At 40.2% G+C, this 18,138-nt stretch overlaps 1 protein-coding gene across 3 annotated transcripts in view; it reads right to left on the bottom strand.

Moving 5' to 3' along the window:
- Positions 1-18,138, bottom strand: part of EEF1E1 (eukaryotic translation elongation factor 1 epsilon 1) — a 41,413-nt gene that overhangs the window by 7,867 nt on the left and 15,408 nt on the right. Inside the window, exon 4 of one of the 3 annotated variants that reach the window (XM_019419790.2) lies at positions 12,256-12,532. The exons of 1 other annotated variant lie outside the window; for it this stretch is intronic. In XM_019419790.2, coding sequence (XP_019275335.1) covers positions 12,392-12,532 — 141 coding nt within the window. In that variant the 3' untranslated portion in view covers positions 12,256-12,391. Of the gene's footprint in view, positions 1-12,255; positions 12,533-13,131; positions 14,102-18,138 lie in introns of those variants that run through there. One more of the 3 variants, XM_053904917.1, reaches the window with a different exon arrangement.

Genomic DNA, 18,138 nt, shown 5'->3' with positions numbered 1-18,138 from the left:
CTACAAATAATAGCATGGAGGAAGGTGCAGCACATGTGGGACACCCCGGGGGGTGGGAGGTGGCCAGGAGAGACTTCCCAGAGGAGGCAACCTATTTGTCCTCAGACCTGAAATGAAGAAATGTCAATCAGGGTATGTGAGAAGAAGATGGAACTTGTGGTTTTCTAGCAGAGGAAACAACAAGCCCAAAGGCAGAGACATAAAATAGATGGATTAATACATGAAATGTACAGCTGGTTAATTCCAAGTTGTTGCCTCTGGTTTGTAACCTTTCTAGTCTCACTTTCATTTCCCTAGCTTTAGCATCAACCTCTAGAAAATATAATTATTTTTAAAGCCCTTCACTGTTCTCCCCCCTTCTAGGTACTTTTCTTACTCAAGTTTTCTTCTGTACCTGCAAACCCAAATTTCCTCTCATAGCTTGTCTTCTCGTGTCTTTGAATAACTGGGGCTCCTGGGTGGCTCAATTGGTTAAGCATGCAACTTCGGCTCAGGTCATGACCTTGCAGTTCACAGGTTCGAGCCTCCCTTTGGGCTCTGTGCTGACAGCTCAGAGCCTGGAGCCTGCTTCTGATTCTGTCTCTCTCTCTGCTCCTCCTCCAATTTCCCTCTTACTCTCTTTCTCAAGAAAATAAAGGAACATTTAGTGTCTTTGAATTACTGAAAAATCTGAAAAGGCTCACTATGGAAGGTTAATGCTTCTTCCACATTAATGTGGCTGTTACATATGCAGATCCTGGGTTCCATATTCAAAAGTTCTGTTTCAGTAGTTCCGGGGTAGCTCCTACCTCCCCTTACCCAACTGCCGATTGATTATGATTTAAGTGATAGAAGAATTCTAGGTGCAGTAGTTAAGACTTTAGAACCAGACCGAATTGGGTTGAAGCTCTGGCTCTGCCATTTGCCTGCAGTTCCTTCCCTGTCAAATGGCAATAAAATATCCATTTATGAGGTTGTGATGATTAAAAAAGATAATACCTATAAAGCACTTAGTACAATGCCTGGCACAAACCAAATGCTCAATAAATGTTATTATGATTACAACAACCTTCTTATCTCCTTTTAAAGCCTGGTATAATCTCTTCTCATTCTTACAATCCACCTGTATCACCCACCACTAAAATATCTTGTACTTTTTTAGGACTTTACAATTTATAAAATGTTATCACATACCATCTTCCCCATGTCTCTTAATCTTTTCATGAATCTAGTTGAGGTAGCTATTAAAATACCCATTTTGATGAGTAAACTGAGGTTCAGAGGATACGGTAGAGAGCCTCCAAAGATGACTGCAGTGATTCCTTCCCTCCCTGTGTATACATGCAACATGCTTCTCTCTTCCCCTCAAGACCTGGAGTTTGTTTCCTATCCCCTTGAATCTGGACTGGCTCTTTGACTTGCTTTGACGAATAGAACATGGTGGGAAAAAAAATGCTGTGCCGGTTTAGGCCCTTGAGACACCTGGTGGTTTCTACTTTTGCTCTCTTGTCAGCAAGTCCAGGGTCTCCTGCCCTGAGAACTGAGACAGCACATGTAAAGAGAGGCTGTGTGAGTGAGAACTAAGGCACCAAGCAGTCAGCACCAGGCCGCAGAAATATGAGGGAGCCATTCTTGGTTCCTTCATCCCGACCATCAGCCTTTTGAATGCAGTTGCACCATCTGCAGTGAAACTGATACCACCACATGAAGCCAGAAAGCTGCCTGATCTGTATTGTGAGAAATAATGAATTCTGTGAGAAATAATACAATTTTGAGAAACAGTAGGTAAATAAATAAATCCATTAAATTGTGTGTTTCAATTATGCCCTCCCTGTCATCGACAGGATTTAAGATGGCTTACAATGATCCGGGTACTCCCACAGGATGACATCACAGCTACCAAAGAGCGGAACCATGGACAGATGGTCCATGACCATCAGCCTAGATGACCAGGCTGGTGCATTACAATACAGCGAAGCCCAGTCAGCTAGGGGGTCTTTCTACTGTGCCATGGCTGTGCCAGGAATATTTCTGCTTCTTCCCTTTGAGCGCTCCCTTCCTTACCCCTCCACCTCTTCAACTCAGTAAACTTTATTTATGGTGTATAGTAAAGGATTTGGCTGATCTCTGTTCCTGGTTCCTTGGAGATAACCTCTAAATCTTTGGAATATCTCACTTTAGATATTCACTTTGTTATTCATGGTGGCCTGAGTTTATGCTAGCAAGGTGACTCTCAAAGGCCCTTAGATGGTTTCAGGATGGGAGCTCAAAGACCACTGTGTGATTAGAGGGTTGGGGCTCTGAGCCATGTAAATATCAGTCTGACCTCTGGGGGGAGGGGGGTGGGTCCTGGCAAGGGGGTTCAATCACGTGGCCAATGATTCAAGCATCCATGTCTAAGTAATGAAACCCAAATAAAACCTGTACAAGCCCTGGTGAGCTTCCTACTTGGCAATCTCCCCCTGATGTGCCTAGAGGGTGAGGTATACGGAGGATATAGAAGCTTCCTGTTGGGACCCTCCCAGGTCTCACCTTATGCATGTATTCCTTTGGCTGGTCCTGATTTGTATCCCTTACAACAGAACTACAATCCTAAGTACAGTACTTTCCTGAGTTCCAAGGACCATTCTAGTGAATTACTGAACCTGAGGGGATAGAGTGGGCACCTCCAAAATTTGTAGACAGCTAACATGGGTAGCTTGGGAACCTGGAGCTTGTGCCTGGTGTCTGAAGTAAGGGCAGTCTTGTAGAGGATGGTGTCCTTTACCTGTGGGGTCTAAGCTAACTCTGGTAATCAGTGTCAGAATTGTGTTGCAATTGAACAGACACCTACGTGGCAACCATGGTTTGCCAGATAATGTTGTAAGTGCTCTACACATATTAATTCATTTAACTCTCATGTCAGTCCTTTGAAGCAGATACTGCTGTTATTATTACCATCTTACAGATGAGGATGCTGAGAGACAGAGAGGTTAAATGACTGCCCAGCTTGCGTGTGGCAGAAACAACCTTGGTCTCTCTGCATGCATTTACATGGGTGAGTAGAGAGTGGGGAAGGGAGATTGGGAAGGAGGGAAGAGAGAAGCCATTTGACCTCTAAAAGGGCAGATGGGCTGTAAACTTCATTCCAACACATTTAACAAGCATGTAGTGAGCACTTTCTATGTACCAAGTGAAGTGCTAGGAGCTGAGATATAGCAGTGAGCAAGACCGTTCAGCCTTTTCCTTCTCTCAGTGAGGGTACAATCTACCAGAGGGAACAATATTAAAATACTGTACAATTACTTTTCTGCAATTCTGTTGCTTATAATCTGTAGATACAAGTTCCAGCTGTTTTATTGTATTGCTCTACCTACTACTGAGTTATGTTGTTCTCTGGGATGGTTAGGTTCATAACAAGGAGTCAGAAAAGAGTCACATTAGCAGTGCTGTTGCATCGGGAAACTTCAGCTAGGATTAGGGCTGCTTGGACCCTATATCATCCTGCCAAAGGTCTGGTATTACCTCTTGCTGTCTGGTTTGATGAGATTTTTCTGTATTCTTAAATGAAACTTTGAGATAATTATGGATTCTCACACAGTTGTAAGAAATAATACAGAGAGATTCCTTGTACACTCCACCTGGTTTTCCTTCAGTGGTAATGGTTTGCAAATGTTAATATCACAAACAGGATATTGACATTGATTCAATTCACCAATCTTTCAGGTTTCCCATTTTCTTATATTGATGGTGTGTGTGTGTGTGTGTGTGTGTGTGTGTGTGTGTGTGTGTGTGAGAGAGAGAGAGAGAGAGAGAGAGAGAGAGGCAGAGAGACAGAGAGAGAGAGAGAGAGAGAGACAGAGAGTGTGCGTGTATTTGGCTCTATACAATTTTGAAAATTTTTTAAAAATGTTTTTCTTTTTGAAAGAGAGAGAGAGAGAGAGAGAGAGAGAGACAGTGTGAGTGGGGGAGGGGCAGAGAGAGAGGGAGACACAGAATCTGAAGAAGGCTCCAGGCTCTGAGCTGTCAGCACAGAGCCCGACGAGGGCTCGAACCCACAAACTGTGAGATCATGACCTGAGCTGAAGTCGGATGCCTAACCAACTGAACCACTCGGACGCCTCTGGCTCTATATAATTTTATCACAGTCAAGATAGTGAACAGTTTCAAACCCATAAGGACAGCCCATGATGCCTTTTTGTAACCACAACCAACTTCCTCTCTGTCCCCATCCCAATCCCTGGCAACCTATAATATATCCTCCATTTCTAAAATTCTGTCTTTTTAAAAAATATTATATGCATGGAATCATACATTAAGTACTTCTGTGTTTTTAAGAGCAGGTATTCCCACCTTCATATTTACACGATCCAAGATCATTTTCCAGAGGCTCAATATCAGACAGTTTCAGACCATATAAATACAAAAGGATTTTTCCAGTTATTGTGCTTTATGAGAGTTAAGATATCTAAATCATGGAAATAATGTTAATTTAATAGGAGTAAAGTTCTGACTTCGGGGTAGTATTTGCTAAATCCATATTGAATCTTATGAAAATTAGAAAATAGAAATAAAATGAGCACTTAATTATATACATATTGAGAACAACACTGAAATTCATTCCTTGGTATAAGCCCATCCTTAGAGGCATCGCTGGGGGGTGGGGGGGGGGGGACTTCCTAAATCTATTTTGCTTTTTATCATATCTATTTCACAAGATTTTCCTCTGGAACATTCTCTGTTGACATCACTGTTTATCCTCTTCTGTCTAACCTATTTTTGAGGAGGATGAAAACAATTAAAAATGGAAGAAACGACTGAAAGCAAAGGAGAAGGAAAGATTAGAGGGTCTTTTGAGGTAAGATGGTAAATATTACTGCATCTCATGAAGTTTTGGGAATGCACCTGGCACACCAGGCTTGAGAGGCCATTTGGTGGAAGCAGCATGCTGTGCTTTGATATCCACCATCTTCCGGGGGACAGCCACTCCATAGTCTAGTACTGAATCCTGCTTGTTGCCCCTACGGATGGATGCTTCTGGTGTAGATACATCGCTTGGAGTGCATGTGGTGCTTTACTGCAGAGCCACCATGAGAGGGACGTGCTCCTGTGATAGGGCCAATGGATCAGAATGTAGAGTGCTCCATCCCCATGCTGGCCACACCTTCAGAAAATTCGACTCAGCCATGCCAAAGGACAAAAGCACCCATCATTGAGTGACCAGGCTGCTCTATGCCTACTGTCACCCAATCTTTGGACAAGTGTCGTACCGGGGTCCTCGGGGTAGGGCCAACCACAACAGACCTCTTGAACCACGCAAACACAGATTGGGACCCAGCAACTTGTATAGAAGTCCTAGGTGATTTACCACGCACGCTAAAGTCTGAGAACCACTGCTTTAGTGCAATGTCTATCGTGCATTCCCCAAACTTCTGGCAAGGATAGTCAACTCTTAGATTCTTTTATCCAAGTGACAGGGCTCAAGTCAAATGCTGAAAACAGTTAGAAACTGCCAAGTGGATGAGGCCAACCAGAGGGTTAAAAATCTCTTAACTGACTTTAAGATAAGGTGTGTGTGTTGTAGAAGTTCCGGAAAAATGAGGCAGTAGAGGAAGGACAGCCTATATGACATGAACAGACTAGCTCATGGACCGCACCAAAGAAACTTGGGACTTGGTAATCAGATGGCTGGAAGTTTGTGGTCTTGGTCAAAGCAAGCCTGTGGCTTTATTGTTTAGAGCTATGCCTTGTCAAATTAGTTGTGTGGCTACTGTATTTCAAGCTTAACTTGGACAGACAGGCCTGCCAGGCACAAATTTCTCAAGCAGATGATGTTAGGGAGGACAAAAATTACCCACCGCAAGACTGAGGGCAGATGACACTCAGCAGGAATGGCAAGCCAAATCTGCGGGATCCATAATACAATTGGCTAGCCCTAGGGACCCAGTCTCTTTGAAGTGGAAGAGACAGCACGAATGAGCCATCACATTAACTCACCAGGCCGGAAAAGATGCAAAGCTTTCATTCTCCCCACAAAGAAATGAAAGTTTAAAAGATTAAAATATTCCTAAAGGAATCACGATAATGGAATCAGAAATCCTTGAGACGTAATAGTAAAACTAGCCAACATCTCAAATGCTCCTGACTTCCCGTCTACCTTCTTTTGGCCTCTCTCGTAAGTGAAAGATGAGTTTTGCTAGATTAGGTAGCAGTTGGAATTGGTTTTATTCACCACTAGTATTGGGAATAAAGGCAGAGCCTGCAGGAATGTGGGCTTCAGCAACAAGTAATCATTATTGCAAAATCAAATTCCCCATCTCATCTCTGATATGCCTGTATGTAACCCTAGAGCTGGGCTTCAAAGTGTTATAAATTCAGCATATAAGACATGGAGCAGTGGGATACAGAGCCCCTTGTGTACCTAAAAGCTCTGCCCAGCAAGAGAGATATATGATGGTAACTTTCTCCCCATTGCTTTTGCAATAAAATTCACCCAGAGCTCCAGGAAGTTAGAAATGTAATTCAGCTTCAATAAATCAAGACTAAAATTAAGATGGCCAGATATGTAGCAGCCTGCTCAGGTGTATGGAGAACTTGAAATTTAGTGCCCTGGTAATGGGTAGGGGCAGATTATCTAATTATGGAGAGAAAGAAGAAATATTGCTCTCTGGGGTAAAAAGCTAAATGCTCTAATCCATTAAACCACCACATCTCTGCCAAAGCTAGATTAATATCAAAGTTCAGGTAACATCTGACTTTTTTTTTTTAAAAGGAATGAAGTTAAATGGAAAAAAATATATAAATGAAAAAGCTATACTTCACAATAATTCTAATTTGACTACTTGTCCAATAGTTGCGTGTTCGATCTTACAGTGGGATGCACCTGTACCTGATTGTAATAGAGTTCTATTCTTTCCCAATGATAGGTCTGCTTAAATTTTTATCAACGTATCTTCAGGCTTTTCTGGAAGGACTTTTAGCAGGGCTCTCATATGATGCACTGGCAGGAGGTGATCTTCCTGTTCATTCTGTTCCTACCTTCCTGCTTTCATCCTTGCAGAAGACCTTATGAGCTTCTCACTGACTGTAGTTAACTATGGCTTCACATTTAGTTGGGTGGAGCCAATGGAGGACGTCCATTTAACAAGGAGTAAAAATGAGAATGTCCACATATCTGTTAAGAACCTCTGTTAAGTGCAATAATCTTATTTCTGAATTTGGATGAGGAGGGAGTGGAGTTTCAACCAGAAAGTCAGGTACGGATAGGTGATTAGGTCATTCTTGAAGCTCTGTTACATTTTCCTACCATACTGAGACAGCAGCTACTTGAGATTTACAACCACAGAACTGCACAAAATATTTCATGACATCTGGAAGCTTTGGATATAACTGTGCCTAAAGTCAGATGACCTTTAGAAATTGCCTCCAGTCCTACTATATCTGTGTTTTGAAACCAGTGTTCATTTTTAATGAATGAAAAATCCATGGATTCTTGACTGAAGAATGACCCTTCCCTATTTGAAATTTTTTATCTGTTCTTGAAAGTTGCATGTGGAATATGGAGACAGGGCCATGTGTCCACTCAGGGCAGTCAAATCAACCCCTGTAACAGACTATGGTGGCAGACTATGTCCTCTGACTCTGAAATTGTACAATTCCTGCTCATTCCAATGACAGTTTAAGTGAGGTGTTGGTTAGCATGTGGATTGGCCTATGCCCCAACCTAACTTCTTAATATGAGATAATCTGAATGTGTAGTGTCTAGTAAAGAGTCTGCAACATAGTAGACATTCAGTAAATGGTACCTGATTGTTTTTATTTACTTTCCAACAATGTTGAGTGATGGCGGCCTCTCAAAGAAACTTTACACGCTGTTTCAGAAATTTGGTCATAGACCATTAGATTGTAAATGTAAGCACTAATGCCACTGTCATCCTCAGGAACTAGCGGTTTCTGATACATAGTAGGTGCTAAATAAATATTTGAGGGATTATTGAATTATCAGTGATGCAGGCTTCTGTGAATCAAAGAAAATGGTTGGAAAGGGGCATACACTCTTCAGAAGAAATAACATGCACAAAGATTGCCCCACTTTCTTTTAAAGGAGTCTCACTGATCTTTTAGAAAGCAAAACAAAATGAATAGTATGGTCCCTTTTTGGAACAGCTTGAAAGATGTAAGGAGCAGAGATTTTTAAGTTGGTAAGTAATATGACAAATTCATGTTTTCCAAAATCATAAGATGCTCTGCCCAACTGTCTTCTCTCAGATGGGCTCATGTTGCACAGGTGTCCCAGGGACAGCAGAAGGGAAAAGACTTAAGAATTAGATTAAGGATTTCACTTTATAAAATTGTAGGTTATGATTTTACAATTTTCCATAGTAGATTGTACTGATCCCTTTCTGTGTGCTAGGCACTATACAATATACTTTTTATACATTATCATTGCAAATTAAACAATGAGATCAGAAATTTTCATCTCTATTTCCTAAGAGGAATTTCATGTTCAGTGACTTATTCAAGGTCTTATATGGTGAGGCTGATACGTAATTCCATTCTTTTTTTTTTTTTTTTTTAAGTTTATGTATTTATTTTTGAGAGAGAGAGGGAGACAGGGAATACCAAGCAGGTTCTGCACTGTCAGCACAGAGCCTGATGTGGGGCTTGAACTCAAGAACCATGAGATCATGAGACCTGAGCCAAAAATCAAGAGTCAGACGTTTAACCAACTGAACCACCCAGGCTCCCCCTATGATTCCAGCCTTAGAGTAAACAAAAAAAAACCTTTACTGAGCTATAACTCACATATTACAAAGTTTACCCATTTAACCCACCTGAAGTGTACAGATCTATGAGTTTAAGCATATTCAGAATGTGTAACTACCTCATTTATTCTTGAAGTTACTCATTTATTTTATCCAATGCTTAGGAGGGCAGCTTTTTCCCCTAAGGTTGGTAAAAACTGATTTCTCAAGTTGATTTAAGCAGAAACTTACTGGTCCACGGGTAAAGTAGTTTACAGGTTAAGTTTGAGCCAAACGTTTGTCTGAACCCCAGCTCCTCGATACTGATTGTGTGATCCTGGGTAAGTTCCTTAACAAATCTGTGCCTCAGTTTCATTAATTGCAAAAAAGAGAATAATCATTAAAGGAGTGAATTCACTTAAAGCACTTAGAAGTCTGCCTGCTACATACTAAATGCTCAATAAGTGTTAGCTATTATTATTAAAAGTACATTAATAGACCCTCCTGGTAACTCTTGAGTATTGTAGAACTCTGAAATAGCTTCTGAACCATGGAAATTGTGCTCAGTGAAAAGTACTTACTGTATTCTAATTGTTTGCAAACTGATGATCCATGGAATGTCAACAATTTACTAATAAAATTTCTTTTACACTTTGGCACTCAGAAGGTATTTCCCCATTTAAACACTACTTCCTGTGACAGATACTAGCTGTCTGCCCAGTATCCTTTTTTCACCCCTTCTTCTTGTCAGAGCACCAATTTTATTCTGGATGACAATGTGTGGGACAGAGAACTAGGTTCCCGGCCTTCTTCCCAGCTCAGATGGCCAGACATGTAAACAGATAGTGCTGAATAAAGCTTCCAGGAAAGGTCCTTCAGTTGATTCAGTTGGGAGAAGACCGTCTTTTTGCCCTTCCTTTCTTCCCCCTTCTCTGGTTCTTGATCATGGACCCTGATGTCTGGGGCTCTGGTAGCCATCTTGAACTGTAAATTGAGAGAAAGGAAACTACCTGTTGAGTACCGAGAAGCAGAAAGATGGCAGCTGCCTGCCTGATACCAACTGTGGACTGTGTGCATTCTTTCACATGAGAGGAAACAAACCACTTTCATGATGTTACTTGGTTTTTCTGCTACTTACAGCTGTACCTAATTGCAACTCACCCTCAGACTTTTCTTGGTCAGTACAAAATGGACTTAAAATAATACTATAGTCTTTCAACAAACATACGCCTAGCGTCTGTTGTTGCATGCCAGTCATTATTTTGAGGGATGGATATGTAAGGGAAGTCTCTGCTCCCAAGGAATTAACAGTCTGGCAGAAGAGAGACAGAATCCTAATGGTACCAGAATGTCAACTGCCAGAAGCAGGGGTATGGGGAGGTGGGTCAGTCAGGATAGACCTGACTTTCAGGAGGACGAGACATAGTTGAATACTGAAGAGAGTATCAGGTGAGATGGGACGGGCATTTCTGGCAGAGAAGTACCTGACAGAAATGACCTAGGAGGCACTGCAATATTTCTACACGGAAATGAATTGTTTCTATTTTATTTTTTTTAATTTTTTTTTTAACGTTTATTTTTGAGACAGAGAGAGACAGAGCATGAACGGGGGAGGGTCAGAGAGAGAGGGAGACACAGAATCGGAAGCAGGCTCCAGGCTCTGAGCCATCAGCCCAGAGCCTGACGCGGGGCTCGAACTCACAGACCGCGAGATCATGACCTGAGCTGAAGTCGGCCGCTTAACCGACTGAGCCACCCAGGCACCCCGAATTGTTTCTATTTTAGATGCTGAGAACATCATCTGACCTTTGCTTACTGGAGCCAGGTCTTTTACATTTCTGCCATTCTCTCATCCTCTAAGACCCAAGTTAGTGACGGAAAGTCCTGGTACCTAGCAGCACCAGATAACACCTGTGGAAGCAATGCCATGCACCTACATAAAGAACTGACTAGCAGACGTAAGGGTACCAAGGACTCAAGAGGTAGATGTGGGAGGAGGGGGCATTCGGCAAAGAGGTAGACAGGGGTCCTCCTGCCGCTTCCTTACAACTGACCTAACCCTGAAGGGAACGAGGGAGATGCCTGGAATGGGAAAGCTAGGTAGCCATCTCTCAGCTATCCTGTCTGTCCTGCTTACTTCCCCCAGCAGTTCCGGGGGCAGAAGAGAGAAGTATTGGGGGGAAGGAGGAATTTGCAGCAGTAAAACATGACACGGGATACTTGTGGCAGACCCAGCTGGGGTGGTGGTTTGAACGAAATGTCACAGACTGGGTCTGCCTCTATGGCACACATACGAACTCCCAAGATTGACTTGAGCCCTCTAGTCTCAGTGTGCAAATACAAGTTTATAGCTTCTAATTTAAAGGCTGTATTATAAAATTAAAAATGTTCCTAAGGGCAATACATTTTGAGATTTAATCCTATAAAAACTGTCCTATTTTACAAAGCACTCACCACAGTTGGCCTCTTAAACCTGACTTAGTAACATAAAGGACAAAAATGGAGGCGCGGGGTGGGGGGGGGGGGTGTCTTACAAACAAAAAGAGAAAATTTTACTGATAGACATGGGCTCTATGTTAGGCTTTTCCACATATATTACCTCATTTAATCCTTGTAAGTGAGTGATCTTTATTTTTATAGATAAGGAAATATGGTTAACTGATTTGCTTTGGGTCATAAAGCTAGTAAGTGATAAAAGAACTCAACCAAAGGGCTATATATTTCCCAAATCTCTTTTTTCACTTGACCTTTGAACTGTATACCGCTTAGATTCAGCATCAGCACCAAAATAACAGTATTAAACAGTAAGTGCTCAAAGGCTCTATTTTTCTTATTATTTAGAAATATAAGTTCTTTAGATCTCAGTAATTGATTATTTACCCAGCAAGTAAGTTATAAAATGTATAGATCTGTTAATAATGTGCCTCTTTGTTCTTTACAGCGCTTCAACAGCAGCCTGAGTTGGCTCTTAGTTCAGAAAAACCTACTAGTTGTCAGGCCTAAAATTGGTGGGATAGCAAGAATTTCCCTTCTTGTCTTTAGCCACTGCCTATTCCAATAAGCCCAACCACAACAAAAGAACCATTAACTCCAATGAATGTATCTTATTCCAGCTCCCTCCAGGGCAGTTCAGTAGTTAGTTTCACCTCAATGAATACTGGCTACAGGAAAGAAAGAAACAAACAAAAAAGATTTTTTCAACCACATTTACTGGCTCACATAAATATTTGAAAACAAATCCATCTGTCTTCCCTTTCTGTATCCTTGGCACAATTTATTATAGTTTTTAGTAAACAAATTACTGTAAATATCCATAAGCGGAAAATGAATTTTAAAATATGAGGGAGAGGTCAATAAATAGTCAAATATGTCAGCCACTGAAAGGACTACTTTTTCTCTTAAGATTAAGCCACTGATTTGCAAGTTTATATACTAAAATAAGTTTCATCTATAAAAACAAAGTAATTTATAACTTGATCTCAACTCAAAGTTTTGACAGTTGAATTTTTACATATAAAAGCTGCAAAATTTCAACTAAAGAAGACAGAAAACATTCGGATATAAGTTTATTCTATCAACCTCAGCAAACAAAGAATGACTGCGTATCAATTTACGTTAGTCCTCTGGTCCGGAATATACTTTCCATTTAAAATATTTGTGACCACGCTTCTGTATGTCATGGATCGCTTCTAGTGGGAATTAGTATATAGTCTGTTCTTGATGAAGACAACAGTGGACAGATGTTGCCTGATCCCTGGGTAATGCTGAATGTGACAAAACCAGCGAGACACATTAAGATATTTTTCCTTTTCTTGAACTGTCAGGTCAACCTAAATAGAGATTAAAAACACACACAACACAGACATTACATAAGAACAATTATCAATATCATTTGACTAAAAGATAAAAACTGGGGGGAAAAAAAACAACCCCAGTTCTCAAAAGCCAATATATTTGGATAGGATTAAATAATTTCAGCCACTTAGAAGAGCTATTTATTTAATGCTTTTATGTTCAGTTCAACACCAGATATGCTTTCTAAGGAAGTCTCAAATTTTCAACAAATGAAAAGTTTACATTAACCCAGCATCTGGAGGCCGAAAGAGTTTGTTTTTAACTTTACTGGAAAGGAAGATAGGAGAAAGTTAGAGAATAGCTCCCAAAAGGTAAGACCTTGGTTCTTTCCACAATATTTTTTTTTTTTTTAGCAAATCTAAAAGAAAGGTTTATTAGGATCTAACATGCTTAACAAGAGAATACTATGTAAACTCTAATACATGTGTGTATATACACGCACATCAATAGATGGCTGGTGTGTGTATATATATATATATACATATATACACACATATAGATGCTATATATACATATATATATGTATATATATATATACACACACACACACACACACAGAGAGAGGGAGAGAGAGAGAGGGAGAGAGAGATGGAGAGAGACTATCACTTCCTTTTCATTAACTCTGAGGAAGAACTGTACTCAGGAAGACAATGACCCACTTAATTTCAAGTGATTATTGCTTAATACAAGGAAGGGCTATTTCCAGTGGCATGTGCCTCAGATGAACAGACCTTCTCAGTTAAGTTTGTCACAAAGCTGAACTCTATCTCCATTGAGTGCAGCAGGTCACACAATTTCCTGTCAAGCTACAAGAATGCCCAGAGATCTCCTTAGAAAAAGACGTAATAAAAACAGTCGGTCCTATCATTTCACTGGGCTCAAATTCCAAAGTAGGTGACTCAACGACTTTTCTCTAAGCCAAATCTTAAACTAGAATCAAGGAGAGTTGTCAGGTAAAGAGAGAGCCAGGGGGCCAGTAACTAACAGCCATGGCCCATGTTTACGATAGTGTGGCTCCTTTTGCTGTTGTTGAATCCACATTTATTCAGATATTACAAGTGTCTGTAAAACTGACTAGAACATTTTACACGAGGGAAAAAGCCTCCTGTGGTTCAAATCCATTAGAGGTCTGCTTACTGGAAGGCACTTTTAGTGAGAGAGCTGTCCTGGGGCTGTTCAGAAGTTAGCATATACTTGTGTCTACAGGCAAATATTCTGCCTGGGTCAACAAAACTGAGGACAAATCACTCTAGTATGCAAACTCTATTGCAGAATATAAAATAATGTTGATAAAATTAAAAGGCAGTCGCATAATATTCTCTCAGATGTTTAACTGAACTCATTATTTCCACTTTATATTTATTAGAAGGCAATTAAAAAAGCAAAACCGATACAAATCATCCTGCCTTCCTTTTTTACCGTGGACATGAGGATACTACTGTATCAATATCTGATCTTTTAACATTGTCTTGGGTAGTCTCAAAAGTCCATCTCTGTTGGCTCAGTTTACTTAGATTATCAGCAGTGAGAATCTTCTGCCTCTGCTACATAAAAAATTTAAGTTTCAGGTTTAAGTCCGTACATATAAGTTGCTACACAAATGATGAAAACATATTCATCTTGTTTAAGGCAGTGTAAGGTTGACTCTAGTTATCAGAAATCTGTTACTATAACTGTTTCACTTACAATATCATTAGTCTATAGCATGTATATATAAACATATACATGTATACATATGTGTGTGCATATATATATATACACATCTATATATATAAGGTACTTTTTATTACAAGAGAATTCATGGCTTCACATGTGAAGAATTATCTTATTCCTAACTGTCTGGTCTATAAACAGGAGGAAAATAAACATTGCTGAATAAACTGAATTATCAGTTTATGTTTCAAAAGGTAAAAAACATTTTGTAAAAGAGCTAATGTTTTGTTCTTTTTCTAAATGCTTTCCATATGTGAACTTCCCCAGTGACTTCAAAAGAAAATGTAAGATTTAAAAGAAAAATTTTTACATAGACTTTATTTTTATATAGTTTTTAAATGTCTACTTATTTATTTTGAGAAAGAGAGCACGTGAGCAAGGGAGGGGCAGAGAGAGAGGAAGAGAGAGAATCCCAAGCAGGCGCTGTGGTGTCAGTGCAGAGCCTGAAGTGGGGCTAGAGATCATGATGACCTGAGCCAAAGTCAAGAGTCCCAACACTCAACCGACTGAGCCACCCAAGTGCCCCCAAATATAAGGTTTTGAAAAAGCTCAACCACTGCTAAACATAATTGCAAGTCTAGCAGGAGACGGGGGGTGAATTTTCTTCATTCATTCATTCATTCATTCACACATACATACGTATGTAAACTCCAAATCAACTTCAGCAAACCTCTTTACCAATAGTTAAAGCAAACAGACCAAGTTCCACTCCAACTCGATTTTGTGTTAGCTGCTGCAATACATGATTCAAATCTGACCGCTTCCTTACAATTTACTCTTTTCAAAACTTCCATTTAAAAGTCTCCACTCAGCCACTGTGTGAGATGCTATTTTTCAGGATGAATTAAAACACACTGAGAAGAAAGCATTTCCAAACAATAAAGTGCTTGTTTGATCTATGATCTATGTTCAAGTTATTCAATCAGATTCCAAACATAAGTCAAAAGGGCAATGTCTGTTTACTGTTTACATTTCAGAACAGCATTTGCTATCACGGAGGACTGGCTAATGCCGCTACTCAGACTATTATTTAAAGTAATAACAATAAAATATAACACACAGCAAAACCAATATTCTCCAACTTAAAACTTTCACGTTTAGAGTCTCCAGTATAGAGATTATCAGCAGATGGTATGAAATAATTTCTATTCCAAGAGCTTCTAAACCTTCTTCTAACATTTCCAATCTATTCCAACAAGATGGATCTATTTCAGAGAACGTGAATCTGTTCATTTTCCCTCAGAAAATTGTGCCAGTGGGGTACCTCGGTGGCTCAATCGGTTATGCGTCTGACTCTTGATTCCGGCTCAGATCATGATCCCAGGGTTGTGGGATCGAGCCCCGCATCCAGCTCCACGTTGGGCATGGAGCCTGCTTAAGATTCTCTCCCTCTGCCCCTTGCCCACAAGTGCACGTTCTCTCGTTCTCTCAAAAAACAAAAAACCTCAAGTGACAGAAATATACAAGAGCTTTTCCAAAAGGCTCAGGCTACCACTTACCCTCCTTTTAAACTGTAGAGTTTGTCCCCTGAGTCTGAGAAAATTATGACTGATCGATTTGTTAGCTCTCTTCTACATTTTTGGTAGACGTTCTATTTCTGAACTCACGATAAACAAACACAAAACAGATCTCACCCCACCCCCCAAGTAACCTTACAGGTTTTTAGAACTTCTTAGATGGGACCCCCTGGGCCACTTCACTTACAACACTGGTTTTACAGCATCCCTTTCTAGTCGGCTTCTTTTCCTTTCTTGCAACAGGAAACACAATGCAACTTTCCAGTCACCATTTCCTGCTTCTCACTGGCCCACATGCCACTGTGTCTACAGTGACAATGCTTGACTCTTTCTACCTAATCATTCCTTTTTATTTATACTGGCTCTCTATACCTAGCCTGAACTTCAAAGCCAAACAGATAATATTCTTAGACACTAATTTCCCATGAAGACACATGAGAAACATTTTAAGTGACCCATTCCAGATCAGGCTGTAAGGCTGGTTTGCTATCTTTCCGACTGGCACCATGCAACCCCTGGGATAATCTTTATGGTTAGTGTTCCTGGACAGCACCACAGCAATTTCTTTTACTTTTCCTTTCTTTCCTAAAAGAACGACATACCTCCACTCGTGTTGCAGACTTCAGAACAAATGTAATTTAATTGATAACAATCTGATAGTCAGGCAACAGATAACCCTACAAAGGATTTTCATAATCTTGAGCAACAGTCTGCTCACAGGGACTGCTATCTACTAGTGAAATCACTTTAGGAAAGCAATGAGTCACTGGTATGACAATAAACAGCCACACTAACCGGCAGTTTAACAAAGGGAGAACAACATAATATTCCTCAAAGGGAATTACGATAGACCAGATCTTATAATTAGAGTAACTTAGCCACAACTAAAGTTGGGCTTACACTGAAACAAAATACTGTGGGATTATTTGAGGACTTGAAGGTTCCCTGACTGCTGTTTAGGGCACTGCGTTGATTACATACAAAGTATTTAATAACATGAAAACAAAGGAATGCATGAGGGCAAAGATAAATATATACCGCCAAAGCAAATGAAGCACAAAAACTGTCTGATGAATACGAGCAGGTAGCCAAACTGAACAGCACATTGATTCTGTCTGAACTTAATGCCCAGTAATCACCTTTTCTCATATGGATAGATTTACACCTAACTCAACAGGGATGTCATTTAACACCACAGTGCAAGTCCATCACAGTAGAGGTTTTAGTCTGTGAGGGGTTCCTTGAGAAGTTGTTCTCTGACGTACTCTGCCTGCACTTGGACCGGGGTCAGAGACACGCTTTGGTTATGTACTCATTTCATGAAGCCAAATGCATGCCTTGCTACATGATGTACATATTATTCTACTCACTTTTGTTTTGAAAAAGAGAAGTATAATATCCTTCATCATAGTATCCTAGGTCACTACATGTAAAGAAGGTATACATTCCGAAACAGGAAAATATAAATAGGCATGGATCATTAAATATTCTTAACGTAACCCTAATTTTAACATGCTGCATTGGACAAAATACTTCTAAACTGCTTGAAAACCAAACACCCTTGGGAGCACCTAAGTAACTTTGCAGCTCATGCTATGAATATTTTGCATTATAGAATTATGACCTTGGTCACTCTGCTGGCAAAGAAATTCCATACAAGCTCCCTCCTTCTCAGAGTATTTCCTTTCCCTACCACGTGACCTGCATTAGCCAGAAGAGAGAAAAATGTAAATACATACTCAGGTTGTAAGAGTTACACTTCATTACTGTCTTTTTTTTTTTTTTTTTTAAATTAGATGGGAGAAATGGCTCTTTGTCAGTGAGAGCTCGACACTACAAGGAGGCAGGCCTAGGGAAGGCCCGACAGGCCTTCCCTACCTGCAGATAGCGCCACACGTAGGATTAGATTACATTTCTCCTAGTGTTAAGCTTTAAAATGAAATAGTGTCACACTCAAATGTTTTAAAAATGTCAACAAGAGTGTTGTGGTTGTTAGACAGATGTTGTTCTTGTGCCTCTCTGGAAAGTAGCCACGCTCTTGGCTATGAACTCTCCCTCGAGTCAAGCCACAGATGCCTCCTGGTTGAAAGATGGAGGTTTCCCACCAGGATAAAGATACACAGATACCATAAGAACAATCTTTAGCTTGTGGGCTTTTGCATTTGGAAATGAGGTAAACCGTGCCATGTCACCCTTCTACATTCAAAAAGCTACTAAAATATTTTGAATCTGGAACGGACTAAAAGGAGGCTGGGGTGATCAAAGAATTTCAGCTCTACTTCCACTGGCTTTGCATTCAAATAAGATAATTTTAGATTTAATCATACTGAAGCTTAAAACTAAAGATCGCA

Source organism: Panthera pardus, unplaced genomic scaffold, assembly GCF_024362965.1.
Source record: "Panthera pardus isolate Hobbes unplaced genomic scaffold, ASM2436296v1 HiC_scaffold_17, whole genome shotgun sequence".
NCBI classification, from domain to species: Eukaryota; Metazoa; Chordata; class Mammalia; order Carnivora; family Felidae; genus Panthera; species Panthera pardus.
Note: the sequence above shows the minus strand (reverse complement) of the source record. Positions and strands in the feature narration are given on the sequence as shown.